We start from the raw sequence: 15202 nt of genomic DNA on the forward strand, positions 1-15202 counted from the left end.
AGCATAGATATGCAGCTCCTCATCGGTATTAGCTCCATAGAATCAGTTAGGCTCTCCAATTAACCTAATAGGACTGGTTATTTGTTGTCACATGGACACACCGGCATTGTGGTTCAGACTTGCGACTACCATGCTCAGTTCAGGCAGTAGCCTTATATCAGCCAGTTTATTGAAGTAACACCCACATTTGCAGAGAGGCTGCTGAGATTTAAAGGAGAAGTGATTAGGCCGGGCTATGACTATTACCAGGCATTCCACTTCCACTATCCTCAGGTTACAGGACTTACTTTAATATCCTGGACACATAAGCAGCCTAACACTCCGTGTCCCATGAGGATTGTAGCTATATAGCCCCATACAGTACATCTAGTATTGTTATCCTCAGGGATCTTTACTAATGGGTAGTTTTTTCACCAGCTCTCACACTTCACCTTATTTTTCCTCAAACAGATCCTGTACTACTCCCTGCCCAATCAATGCTTTGGTCTCTAACAATAGACCTAGGGATTTACTGACAGGACAGGTATCAGGCAAATATCAGATGACAATCTTAGTGGACTATACCTCCATTGTTAAACGCCTCGCAGCGTTCTTTTAAAACAAAACATCTTTGCCCCAATTATTTGATATATTTTGGATGATTACAATTATTTTAACTTTTTCACTAAGCACTACATATATCCATCAGGGGCATTCATTATCATTACCCTTACTACACTTTATTTAGTGCTCTTTGTTCATCCCCGAGTCTCCCTCTGAGTAATATACATTGATCTGTGACTGCATTTTATTGGGTTTCTCTATTCTATGGTCAGTATGTCAGGATCTGTTTGGTGGAATAAGTTTTAAAAAAAAATCTACAAATATATTGTCGAGTATTCCTCCAGGAAACTGCAGGTGGTCTGCTGCCTCACAACTGCCTGCTCGCGAATTCACCCTGGCCAGACTAATTGCCCATCAGGATTAAGACAGCGGGGGGTCCCTGCTTCTGAATGGAACTCTCACTGTATTAATCCAACCAGGCCGCATCAATCTGGAAGAGTGTGTGGGGTGCTGAGCCACCCCCTGTGTTTATAGCAGCAGACGCCCTTAACAGCAACACGGTTATGTGATAAAATTTATTTATTTTCTATATACCTCACTGTGGGAGTTGTGGTTTATTCTTTTCCACATATTTATATGGTTTAGTCACTGCACTGTATATTATATATATTCATATATTTTATTTTTAGGTTAGTTAGTTAGGTAGTAGCGCACAGTATTTTTTCTGTTTTTTATTATCAATCTGGAAGAGCTGCGCAGCGGGAGCAGACAGAATCAGTCCCTCTCTCTGCGCATGTCTTACAGGCGATCACTATGTTTTTATTTTATTTTAATTACATAGGATTGAAGCTGGGGGTCTCCGGAGCTCAACCGCATTAATTTCAGCCCCCGTGCTTCCTGAGTTACAGGCCCCGCATGGGTAATAACCGCTAAGGCAATTAAGGGGTTACTGGTGTTTTAATGGTTAGGCATTGGTCCTTCCATGTTGGCGAAGGAGGAGGATGAAGAGGATATTAGCCTTCATCCTGGCAGAGGTAAGTAAAAAATGTATTAATTTAATTTGTATTTTACTGTACGTGTACTGTATTATAATGGGCAAAAGCACTAGCAGGCATATTTGTCTATGTGTGTGTGTGTGTGTGTGTGTGTGTGTGTGTGTGTGTGTGTGTGTGTGTGTGTTTTACAGGCCCCCAGTATGGGGTGCCGGTATCCACTGCATGTTTAATTCTCCTGCGTCACATGACCGTGACATTTAAACATGCAGGGGATCGAGTCCCCAGTATGATGTGCCGGTAATTCGGGAAGCAGGGGGTCCCTGGGGCTGAAATTAATGCGGTTCAGCTCCGGAGACACCCTACTTCAATCCTATGTAATTAAAACAAATAAAAAAACATTGCGATTGCCTGTTAGAGATGCGCAGAGAGGGACCGATTCTGTCTACTCTCACAGTGCAGCTCTTCCAGACTGATGTGGCCAGGTAGGATTAACACAGTGTCAGTCCCATTCAGAAGCAGGGACCCCTGCTGTGTTAATCCTGATGGGCAATTCCCACCTGCTGTCCACTTTGCTGTGAACACTCCGCGTTTGGTCTGCGGTTCCCCAGCAAGCAGCTTGGATATAAAGCTGGCTTCATCAGAATTACAAAGTTTTCAAAATCTTCTGTAAGATCAGCTTTGGGTAATTTTTTCATTTATCCTTTTATCATTGTACTTTGTGTGGCTTTATTATGTATTGTTTTTCAACTATTTTTAATATGTATTATGAAAAGAATGTATACACAGATAAAAAGGTAGAAATAACTCAAGGAGAAATAACATTGGGAAAAAAATGAGACAGGAATTTACCTAAGACTTTCAATTTCTCCAGCGACAATTCTTAACTTTAGAATAATCTTTTGGCATACTGTATTCGTAATCTTTGAATGTAATATGAATGGTGCGTGATTGTTGTAGATAGTTTATTTATTTATAATTTAGAGGGGAATGCAGCTATCCCTTCCCCCTCCTAATTAATTTTATGTATGATTGCTAGAAACAGATGCTTCACGGGTTATTTAAAAGTATAGAATATGGCGAGTTTCAAATATAGACTTGCAGTAGTTAATATTACAATGGCTGTTGAGAATATATCTGAAGTCAATAAGTGACTTGGATTTATTACAGACACTCGTCGTGGGCTATCTATGACTGTCTAACAGACATCTTAGACTGAGTCCCCGCTGGCGCTGAGCTCGCTTGGCGCTTGGTGCTTGGCGTGCTTACCTTCTTCAATGTGGATCAGCACATCCACTCTCCCGCTGTGCTCGCGCGCTCATGCGCGTGCACAAACGCTCTCCCAAGCGTTCTGCTTGGGGAGACAAGGGAGAGATACTTTCGTGCTGAGAGCAGGGTCACATGACCCTGCTCTGACAAATGGGAAGAGAGAGGGCGTGTTTTACTCTCCTGTCACACACACAACACTGAATTCAGCAGAGAGAAGTGGAGGGGGGGGGGCAAACGGACAGAGAGGGGGCAAACGGACAGAGGGGGGGGGCAAATGGACAGAGGGGGGGGGCAAATGTACAGGGGGGGCAAACGGAGTGCTGCTGTGTGGTGGGGGGGCAAACGGAGTGGTGTGGTGGGGGGAGAAGGGAGAGAGGGGGGGGGGAAAGAGAGGGGGGGGGGAAAGAGAGGGGGGGGGAAAGAGAGGGGGGGGGAAAGAGAGGGGGGGGGGGAAGAGAGGGGGGGGGAAATAGGGGAGGGAGAGGAAAAGAGGGGGGAGAGGAAAAGAGGGGGGGGAGAGGAAAAGAGGGGGAGGGAGGAAAAGAGGGGGAGGGAGGAAAAGAGGGGGAGGGAGGAAAAGAGGGGGGGGGAGGAAAAGAGGGGGGGGGAGGAAAAGAGGGGGGGGGGAGGAAAAGAGGGGGGGGGGGAAAGAGGGGTCGGGGAGGAAAAGAGGGGTGGGGAGGAAAAGAGGGGGGGGGGAGGAAAAGAGGGGGGGGAGGAAAAGAGGGGGGCCGGGGAGGAAAGAGAGGGATAGCGTGGGGGGCAGGGGAGAGAGAGCGCAGGGGGGAGATATATATATATATATATATATATATATATATATGTATATATTTATATATATATATATTGAACACACAAAAGACTAAGACAATCCCCGAAAGCAGCACTCTAAATATACCACAAAACAACTGATAACATAATACCAAAAGACCAGGAAACTAAAGTCAAAATAGAAAATGAATAGATTTTAAAAGCGAGCAAAAAGAACACTAACATTTAAAAACATATACACACTAAGGGCAGCAAAAAATACAAAAAGACTGTGACTGACTAAAATTTACAAAAATCAATAATGCTGAAAAATAAATCAAAAGCAAAAAATGTGTCTGCACAATAAGCCTGATAACTATATAAAGCGACACAAAGAAAGCTGAATATTTAAAAAAAAACCTGGTAAAGACCTAAGCTAAAAAGGTAGATAACTAAGCTAAAGGCATAAAGAAAGGTATGGCATAAATAAACCTATATACAAAAATGATGTACATAAGAAAAATAATAACTTAAACCAAGGAGGAGGCACAGGGGAGACAAAATGAAACAAAGACTCAAACCCTGAACAGCAATACAAAATATCAAAATCAAAAAGAGAGAGAGAGAGAGATACACAGAAACACAGACAGACCCTATACAGCCAATGACCCCCCCCCCCCCCCCCACTCCTGCTCTAAAAATGTTGCAGGCCGCAGCCTTATGAGCAAATTCAAAGTTTGAGCTCCTTATATGAAAGATAAAGAAGTGTGGCTTTGTCACGTAGACCAAGCATGTGAAAGACGATATTCACAATAATACTCAGAGTAGAATGCTGACTAGGGAATTGTCTATTCATAAAAAGATGTAGAGTGGTTATCTAAAATGAAAAAGGATAATATCAAGGAAGAAATAGGATAACATCAGAAGAATAGGATTCAATCCAGGGGAAGAGGACATAAATTCATCAGGATAGGACGTTACCCACAGAAAAGAACAGATGACAAAATCACCATCTTGTGAGAAGCACATGTAAGAACTTGACTATTATATACTGCTATATATAAAGTAATAACTCCACACAATAAAATTATTGCGTGCTAAACTAAATGCAGAATTTTTATATATCTTGGAAGATATAATGGCAAATAACTTTTAACAAGGTGCAATCCCATGTTAGTTTGTAAAGTAACAACCTAACAATGTAATTATTTCCTTAAACAAATGGAATTATACTTAAACATTTGGCTTGTTTTTGTTTCTTTGGAATATTCACTCAACCTCTTGCCCACCCAGTCCCGGTTAGAGAGACAATAATGAAAAAGAGGGAAGAGAGGGGTGATCAAATCCCTCCCTTGTCTCAGCTTCCCATATTTGCAAATTAACTTTGAAGAAAAAAAAAAGTGTCTAAATAGTAACGAGTGTACTTTTTGTTAATTATAAATAAATATTTAAAATATGTTTTCTTATAAATATATATATATTTAAAAAACAACAATCCCCTTCAACTCCTTTAATAACATCCCCTTGTACCTTATGTTTCCACTTAACTTTCCTTATAGATTGTAAGCTCCTTGGGGCAGGGCCTCCTTACCTACTGTAACAATGTTTATGTTTGTTAATTATTTTTTCTTCCTCTAACCCTATTGGAATATCTTAGCGCATTATAAATAAATGATGATACTGTAATAATAATAATTCACTGTTATTGGCTCATTTCGGTCTTGAAGGATTTACCCTTTAATTGGGATTAAGCAATGTTTGCAAACTATACTTTACAGCAGGGTTGCGCAATCTTTCCCTGCTGCTCACCCCTGCCTGCTTCCCTCCCTGCTCGTGCCCCTCCTGCCTTATCTTGTCTTCGGCTCTCGGCGTCAAATGACCCTGCGGTCACGTGACCATGCGGCGTTGCCATGGCGACGCGTTGCCGAAGACAATGTAAGTGAAGCTACAGAGGCCTCACGTGATCCTCCGGCATTAATTTAAATGCCTTGGGGGGAAAGCGCGGGGGCCGCTGCAACCGAAGCGCCCCTCCTTGAAAAATCTTGTGCCTTCCAGTTTGCGCACCCCTGCTTTACAGCACCAGTTGCTTCTGTTTATGATGTACAGAAAAGAAGGTAGGAGAACTACTGAAAATAACAGGACACCTGGAGCATTCAGCACTTTGCCCTCTCATCTCCTAGGAAATCAGAACATGAATAATGTGGTCAAACAGGCCTCGTGTGAATGACTATTTGAGAGAAAACGATGGGCAAATTTTGATTTTGAAAAGCAGATCTCTGTTCACTGCAACATTCTAACAATGTGATAAGAATGACTGCACAGATGTAGCAGGACTGCTTTTTCAGCCGCGGCGCTGAGGGCAGCAAAACGGGCCACGGCACTCTGCGGGGGGGAAGGGGTTATGCTTACGGATCGGGAGCCGAGATTGTTGTGGTCACAGGAACACTGCATGACGAAAAGTAAGTCTTGCTACATCTGTACATAGACATGTCAATTGCCACAGATTTCCTGTGAGCCTCACTGATTTTAGCTTCTCTGCATACACAGTAAAAAAAGTAACATTAAGAACAATGCTGTATTTTAAAATAGAGAGTGGATGGGCGACCCACCTCAAAGCTGAAAAGCAATCTGTTTCGCGATGTACTTATTGACTCACATATTTCCTCAATATCTTTTCAGTAATTGCACTTGTAACTGTTTCGATTCTTGTTTCAAACTAACAAAGAAAATATGGGAGACAACGGATTGTAACCCTTTCCCTGCCACAGGGGCTAAAAACGTATGGCAATGAAATGCCTCGCTGGCAGCCAAAGAGTTAACAGGGGGGCCTAGGTGGATCTGCACACGAGACAGCGCACGTGGTCAAACAATGGAAAGTTTGCCCAGTTTTGTATAATAGTTAGCAGCATTTATTAGAACAAAATGTACAAGTAGTATTTTGGGAGACGGGGATGTATAATGGTCCGTTACATCATCCCAGCAATTCTATGGCGATCCACTATACAGCAAGCTCTCCAATAACTTCTCGCTTACATAAACAGAGCAGGGTTACAATGCGTTGCCTCAACACCTCAGTGCTTTCATACCCAAAAAATGATTAGAGTGTCAGTGCTCTCTGTACTTGTGAGACAATAAACAGAAACATCGCCATCTTCCGCCTCATTATCTCTTTAATAAAATCCCTATGCTTCAGGTATTATTGCATGATTAGTACATCGGTACACTAAATTTCATCTAATAAACTTTCCAATAGACATAATTTGGGTGCTTGAGTGAGTCTAGTGTAATAAGCTTGCACTGTACTGTAAGACACTCTGATTCAGGTCAAGTTAGTAAAACAGACACTGTGGGTTTTATGTGCCACTAAATCTGCGAATGCAGGCTAAATGGGTATACAACTTGCCTCCTTGATAAAATATTTTGGTTTCCACGGTGTGCTGAGGGACGCCCTCTGCCTGGCTTCTGCCCGCTGCCTCTCTTCCAGCTGGTGCTTGTGCTCTGTTGCTGCATCAATGTTCTCTGATTTTAGGGCCTGGGTGACATTCTCCCAAATACGTCTGGGTAATAAAAAAAAAAATTAAAAATCATGTTAAATCATCAGTTATGTTGAGAAGTAGCCAAGAGGTAATGGCAAAACCTCTGACGTGAAAGTAGCTTTATTTATCAAAGTCATTTAGTAATTGGTAAATGTATGGTATACAAGTAGCATTAGGTCAGAGTTCTGAATTATTTGCTTCACCTCAGTATGTGAATGTATTCAAACTGCAATACGGTTATACCGACATCCTCAATAGCAAGAGATCACACTGTTTATCTTACAATGTCCCCGAGACTTGGGCATTGTACCTTACATTGTCACCTGACCTTTGGGATATACTGTATATAAACCGCATAATCTCTGTACTCTACCTTGCCTGATATACATGATGGTTTTTGTGTAATTACTGATGAGCTGGCGAAGGAGGGGATAAATCACTGTTGCGAATACCTTCTTCCTCCACTGATTCATGTGTATGGTTTAATATTCCACTGTAGCCATAGCAGAGGGTAATCCAACACATTCCTCCCTAATTGCAAACTGATTACTTTTGTTAGCATACATCAAGAACATAAACCAGAATGTGGGAACAGAATTAATCATTTATAAGCATTTTTATTAAAGTTTTACAAACTGCTTCATTCCCTATTTAAAAAAAAACCCAGAGTTTTTGTTGTGTCTTTTAAAATTAGAAAATTGAAAGAATATGTGAAAAATACATAGATCTCCTGACAATTGGGACGGTTTTCTTGAGTCACTCACATACTTGAATTTACTTTGCAATAATACAGTGTTTCCCAATTACATTTAGTCGTGGAATCCTTTTTTATTTTGTACAACAAAATGGAACCCCTTAAATATTTTTAGCATAGCACATGAAAAAAAAGAAATCCGCCACAGGCGAAAATTTTTCTTGGTTCAAGATCAAATACCTTTAAATTGAAAGTTACATTTTTCCAGGGGGAAGGCAACTACACGTTTTGTCCTCTTTCATGTCCCATAAATAAATGCAGCCACCCTGTATACGTGCCCGTCAGAGGAAAAAAATGATAAGGTTTTACTCTTACTTATATGATAATTATAGCATCAGATTCTTTGTTTATTATTATGGTGTAGGGGGGGAGGGAGCTTGCAGTGGTGTTGGTGTCTCTGTCCCTCCTAGCGGCTGCAATTTTTAAATGTTTTATTTTTTCGCAAAACACTTAATTTTCCCTCACGGAACGCCAGGGTTTTTTAAAAGACCCCCACTGCCCCAATACATTTTTAAAAGACCTCAGGGTTCTGCGGAACTCCATTTGGGAAATGCTGCTCTACAATACATGTGTTACTCCTTTACTATACAACACACACACACATTTATATATACATACATATATAATATATATACATACACACACACCTCACTCCTTCCTATACACTTCCCCTCACTCCTTCCTATACTCTCCCATACACTTTCCCTCACTCCTTCCTATACACCTCCCCTGCGCACTCACACACTAGCGGCATCTTTCCTGAACGAGCAGCGTGCAGAGCCGGGACTTCCCACATGAGCCTCAGTGAAGCAAACAGTCTGTCTCTTCGTGGCTGCTCACCCTCTCCACAGCCGCTATGGGGGAGAGGGGGGTGGAAGAGAGCCATGGTGGAACCCCTGAGACTGCTCCGTGGTACCCCAGGGTTCCACGGAACCCCATTTTGGAAACACTGCAAAAATGTAATATTATGCTGCTCTACAACAACAGATGTTTGCATCACTTCAAGCATCATGTAGTGAGCAAACTAACACATTTGACTTACAATTCAAACTGCAAAAGGGCAACTTGTGTGATGTTTCTTTCCACATAGAAATAAAAGTTGTGGACAAATGGCTATGACCTTACAGTATCTACAGTAAGAGAACAGGTTTCCAATCGTGATTTAATCAAAACATTAACATTTACAAAACAAATACATTTACAAGGCAGTTTTTCTCAAACCTTTCCTCTGGGAACCCTGGCCACAGCAGGTTTTAGGAATAACCAAGGCACTAGTACACAGGTAAATGCACATGGTTTGCAGATGAATAGAACATTAAGTGACTGATGAATGCACCTAATTTGCATATAAATAGAATGTTGCCTCAAACCTGGTGTGGCTCAGTGTTCCAAGGAGAGGTTTAAGGTATCATCACTGAACTGTAGGATCTTTGCAGCAAGACTCGCAAACTATGTAGGAAAATACATTTACTATTATTACTCTGCATTAAATAGGTTTCCTAAGGGGCTTTATTTCTTTATTCCATTGTTTCACTATATATCTAATACACCACTATAGCAGTTCTCCTGTTACTGCCATGTGTGACATCCATTAACAATAGCACTGCATCTATCACAGTGTGGCTACTTAAGCACTATTGTGGATAAATTAAACTAAAGCACTGCATATTCTTAAGCACATGAAGTGAAATGCATGCATCAATCCTACTCAGCTGCCAAGAAGCCCCAAGAAGTGTTAACGAGCTGTCCCTCCCAACGAGCTGAACATTTTCCTCCTATGTGCAGCCTGCATATTGAGCTGCTTGACACAGGATTAATAACACTAATAAAACTGTGTTTGAAATAATTATTTGCGTAGACTGATACTTTTAATAGACTAACATGAAAATGCTTCTTAAGTTGAATTATGTACAGGAACGTCACAGTTCTATTCCTAATGTGCAACCATGCGATGGGATGGGTGGAATCAGTGGCGGATTTCCCGTTAGGCCCAGGCCAGCAAAATTCTGGGGGGCAAATTCCCCTCCCCCCTCCTCACATATACAGAGACCTTGCTCTCTTCTTCACCGATTGCCAGGGGGGGGAGTGAGGGACCTCTGTAAAGTTCTTACCTTTTCTTTTGCGCCGCCCTCCTCCTTCAGCAGCGTCCCAAATGTCAAATGATGAAGTGTTGCCATGGCAACGTCACGTCACACTGCGCCGCATTGTCGTGGAAACACTGTGTCACGTTACGGCGTCGACGCTAGAGAAGTTGGAGGGCGGCCCTGCAGGAGGAGTGGCCTCGGTGGCACCAAGGTAAGTGCCTATGGGCGGTGAATGTTTAAATCCGCCACTGGGTGGAATGATTAATGAATATACAAATTTCCACCATATTGAATCATAAATAATTAGTTTGCCCTCTGTGAGCCTTGTTTAGATTTGGGAGGTTCTGTCTTCTTTAGCTAAGAAAAACATTTAATTTACAGTGTTCTAAAGCCCTTCAAATCGACCAAGTTTCAAGGTTTAACCTTACCGGATCATATTGGAAAGGGAAAGCATCAGACTAGCTGATAGAGGAGAAGAAGGGACTGGAGAAATAAATGGGATCCTGATCTGTGTTGAAGCTACAGCAATTGCTTAGTGAGTTTATAGCCTAGGATGATATCAGGACTACAAAGTTCAATGTTGCATGGGACCAATTACTAGAATTATTTTCATTGGTAGAAATGAAATGAGAACAGAGAGGATATTATATCACAACACAATAAAAAGAACACGAGTTCAGCTTGTAATAGAAGAGGTTCCACTTAGCAATATATACTGGAGTTGCAATTAACTAAAAGTACTCGACTGAATCACACATTCTCCACCATAATCAATGGCTAATCCCTAATTTAAGATTTGAGTTTATCTCCAAATTTAGACCCACAAAATTGGAAAATTCGCAAGAGTAAATATAACAGAATGCACATTACATACTGCTTTTGTGAGGACGTAGCTAGGTAATGTCGTCAGATCAAGGAAAGAATATACACACACTTTCCCAGTAAGCTCAAACCCCAACACACACCACATATACATATCTCAAAAGAAGTGCTACTAAGCGTGGCAAATGTATACAACAAAAGACGGGGGAGCCCAATGCTACATCCAATCAAAGTTAACTGTATACTTATTACCATATATGTTTTGTCAATTGGATGTAGCATTGGGCTCCCCTGTCTTTTGTATACATTTGCCACGCTCAGTAGTACTCCTTGATACACACATACATACATACACATACATACGTACGTACATACATACATATATATATAAATATATATATATATGATGTGGTGGGTGTTGGGGTTTGAGGTTTGAGCTTACTAGAAACGTGTGTGTTAATTCAATTTCTAACTGGCAACAGTTGTTTGGAGGTAGGTGGCCCCTCCCAGAGCTCACCCCTCCCCACCTTTTTAACTTGGGAGGTTCTCTCATTTTGCTGTATGGACAAGACCCACTGAGGTTGTTTCCCCTCGTACAAAGGTAAAAGGAAATGTTCACAGTGTAGTGTTAGGACCTGCAAATTTGGTTATACCTTGGCGTTGGTATGCAGGCTTATGACGCTTTGGCCAAAGGGTTAACTAAATAACCAAGAAAATATTATTATTTAAGTATTTAACTTTATACTTATTACCATATATGTTTTGTCAATTGGATGTAGCATTGGGCTCCCCTGTCTTTAGTTGTATATCAAGGAAAGAGTATGACAGCAGTTTCAAAGCTGGGTCACCCTTAGATAAATTATCACCAATGGTCAAGGTGAAATTATAAAGAAGATTTCCGAAAATTGTAGCAATTTAAAGATTCCTTACAAAAAAAAAAAGCTTCAAAATTCACCAGAGGGCCAACCTTATCTAGTACAACACACATACAGTAATAACATAACATGTTTGACCTTATAGTATGTGAGCTTTCAATTGTACATAGTGACACAAGTGCCTTCTGTAGCTGTTGGATAGTCAGTGATTTTGTACTAACAGAGATGTCAACCTCCAAGCAATTAGCAAAATCAGTGCTATTTGAGGGTTTAATACCAGAACTTAGCAGTTTAGTGGAAAAGTTCTGACTTCTATCAGTGAGACTCCACTGAAGTATGAACGACTGCTGTTAAATATCAATGATACTGCCTCCAAATCAGTGAGAATCACTGACAATCCATGTCATGAAAGTGGCAGGATGGCAACCGCATAATAAAAAGGTGAAGCCTGCCTGCTCCCCCATAACCGTTAAAATGGTTACCCTGTAAGGGTTAATTCCCTCTGGAGGAATGGAAGGGGTTAACTGGCACTATTCTTGTATCAAAAGTATCTGCTGTCTCTAACCTGACCATGTTGTACATTGTGTGCTAACCTAGTTTATTACCCATTGTGTATATGCTGGGACATGCGAGTTACTGTACATTGTTGGATGTGGGGAGGACTTGAATTGCCAAGTCCTATTATTGTTCTCCCCCCAGCAGCCCGGTGCCAAGGTCTGCAGGGTGTCTGGGACCCTAAACTGGCTACATGAGACAGGACGATACATGATTGGGCGAATTCGTATTTCCCTCCCCTCCAGGCGGGTGTTGCAGTTGTAACCCCGTTCCCACCTGCGATTGGTTGTGGCAATCTTGCATCTCGCACCTGTTGGTCCAAGACTAAAATGAATCATTCACATTGGCTCTCTAGCTGCCTACAGCTTTTGTGAATGGTAGCACGGTTACGATAACCGGGCTAGCCAAGCAGGAGTTTCACAGTTCTGGGGGATATAGCTGATATCCTAGAGATTGTGTCTAAGAGTCTTGGTGACCAGATAGCCCCATGGGACAGATCAGTTGCATCCATTGGGCTGTCTGAGAATTATGGATCATGGCAGTGGGTGCCCTTGCCTTCCAGAGACTTTGTGATGTCACCAAGCACTGTCTGATAAAGCAGGGGTGCGTAAACTTCTTGAGCTGCGCCCCCCTGCATGGCAGCCGCAGCATTTGCGCCCCCCCTCTCCCAATGACTCGGCTTCAATTGACGTCGCTCATAAAAAACATGAAAATACAAAATAAAATAAAAAACCTGTAAAAATAAAATTACATACATTGAATATTTTTCTTACCTTTTCAAGCGTTGGCCCTCCAAATCCTGGCAAATCTGCAAGCTCTCGTACCACAACGCCATCCACCTTGAAGATCCGGAACATGTAACAAAATTCTTCCTTTATCTTCTATCACTGTCATCTTTCTTCTGTAATTATTTCTTTATTTTCTTTAATGTTCTATCTTCTTTCTTCATCTGTCATTCCAACCCCAGGGTAAGTCCCAACGTATGTTGTGTCGTAGTCTTCTTCCTGTTAAATGAGGCGCCCAGGCCTTATATATGGCCTGTGACATCACATTTTCATTGTAGCTGTACCATCTGATTTTATTGTTGCGGTGTTTAGGTGCTTGTGTATATATTTTATTGTTGTGAATTTTTGGCTGCTATATTGGCTTATCATGCCCATATTATATGGGTAGGGATGTACCACTATGCCAATCAACGGGTACAGGGTGGGTATAGTGGACCCGGGGTAGGTGGTTAGGCCTCCATGGTGGGTAGCAGGGGACGGGCTTTAATACCTTAATTACTATAGCCGTTATTAACTGCTAAGGTGATTAAGGGGTTACGGGCCATTAGATTGTATTTTTTTCATGTTTTCTTGCTGGCATTGGAGGACATGGACCTGGAGTATGCCGACCAGGACTCCCATCATGATGGCAGGGGTAAGTAGAATGGTTTATTTACTTTATTTATGCTGGCCGGCTAATATTTTATAATGGGAAAATGAGCTATTATCCATATTTGGATGATAGTTATTTTGCCCATTAATGTACTGTATGTGTTTATTTATTTCAATGTATTGGGGGGAAAAAAATTGGCCACAGGATTGGTACCACAGGCCAGCGGGGATCAGCCGAGGGCCCAGACACAGTAGAGACCACCCGAGGGCCCCCGCGGAGACCAACCGAGGGCAAAAGACACCCACGGGGACCACCTAAGGACCCCCGGACACCTGTGGGGACCACTCGAGAGCACACAGACACCCGCGGGGACCACCTGGCAACCCCAAGACACCCGGGGGTAGAGGAGGTGGGTATTATCCATAAGCTAAAAATCGAGGCTACTAGAATTGCACGAGTTTCAGAACCTGCCGATAAGTGGCTTGTCGCCGCTCACCCGGCAATTTTTTTTTTTTTTTTTGAAGGCTCAAAATTTCAGCAATTCATTCTTTTATCACCCACTTATCAAGGCTTACTGAATAGCAGTAGGCATTTTGTGCCATTTTGTAGGCGATAAGTGGCTTATGAACGCTTATTGCATAGGCTCCATAGACTCTGCAGAATTTGTTATTCACACCAACCCACGTTGGTAATCATATGCAAGTGACCCAATTCCTTACAAGTTTCTGAGCCACAATAAGTAATTGGTGATGAATTTCACCTTTTAAGTTTCAAAATCACATGTGCTGCTGTCAGTTTGCAGAGCAAAGCTGATTTTTCGCCCCCCAGGGATTTACTTTTATTAACTTTGAAGCATTCATTAACGTCTTTCTCTGTTTAAAAAAAGGTTGATTAACACAGAAAACGTGTTTTAGATTTTGCTACAGTGTGAACAGCCTTCTGGTAGTTATGACAAAGGGTTATGCACAAACGGGCAGTGCCTATATTTAGCTTTAGTGATATTTTTAGTTACCTAGTTATCTTTAATGATGTGAACAGCTTTAAATAATGTGATTGCACTCTGGAGATGTCAAACAATATTGTTCACTCTGGCATTGAAGGCTAGAAAGACGAGCATTTTAAATCCAATGAGAAAAAAACCCGAAAGCACAAGAGACAAAGTTTAATAAAAGAAAGCAAAGGGATATAGCATTTATCAGGGCATGTTACTTCTTCAATGTCAGTTTGCCAAGAGAACTGCTGCTTTATGCAACACAGGCTTGAAACAAAAAAGGTGCTCCTTCTTACTCACCTTGACTCAAACAGTTCTTGTTTCTCCAGTGGTCTTATCTTCTTCCTTATGATTGGAAGTTTAGTGGTATCAATCACTTTGGTCTCTCCACTGCTGTATGTGAACTCCAGACTTCCGTTCCATTCCCCTTGGGCCTTACAAACTATTGTGTTGGTGGGGTTGTGCTTGACCTCAGCTGTGACTCTACAGGAGGACAAACGAGGCATATACACTCAGTTCATCTAAGTAAACCCACAAAATCAGATGGCTGCAGATTGTGATATACTGTAATATCTTTGATGAAAGGACTACTATAAAATATATGATGGTTCACAAGATTTCATGAAGGTTTCATATTTGTTGCTGTAAATATTA

The 15202-nt window shown here is 41.6% G+C and overlaps 1 protein-coding gene across 4 annotated transcripts in view; it reads right to left on the minus strand.

The window, feature by feature from the left end:
- The window catches only part of OSBPL10 (oxysterol binding protein like 10), a 303273-nt gene that overhangs the window by 14125 nt on the left and 273946 nt on the right, over window positions 1-15202 (minus strand). For 3 of the 4 annotated variants that reach the window (XM_075587024.1, XM_075587022.1, XM_075587025.1), the window contains 2 exons: window positions 14849-15031; window positions 6958-7111 (listed from right to left, as the gene is read on the minus strand). In XM_075587024.1, coding sequence (XP_075443139.1) covers window positions 6958-7111; window positions 14849-15031 — 337 coding nt within the window. Of the gene's footprint in view, window positions 1-6957; window positions 7112-11160; window positions 13185-14848; window positions 15032-15202 lie in introns of those variants that run through there. The other variant, XM_075587023.1, reaches the window with a different exon arrangement.

The sequence above is a fragment of the Ascaphus truei genome, chromosome 2 (genome assembly GCF_040206685.1).
Source record: "Ascaphus truei isolate aAscTru1 chromosome 2, aAscTru1.hap1, whole genome shotgun sequence".
Taxonomy (NCBI): Eukaryota; Metazoa; Chordata; class Amphibia; order Anura; family Ascaphidae; genus Ascaphus; species Ascaphus truei.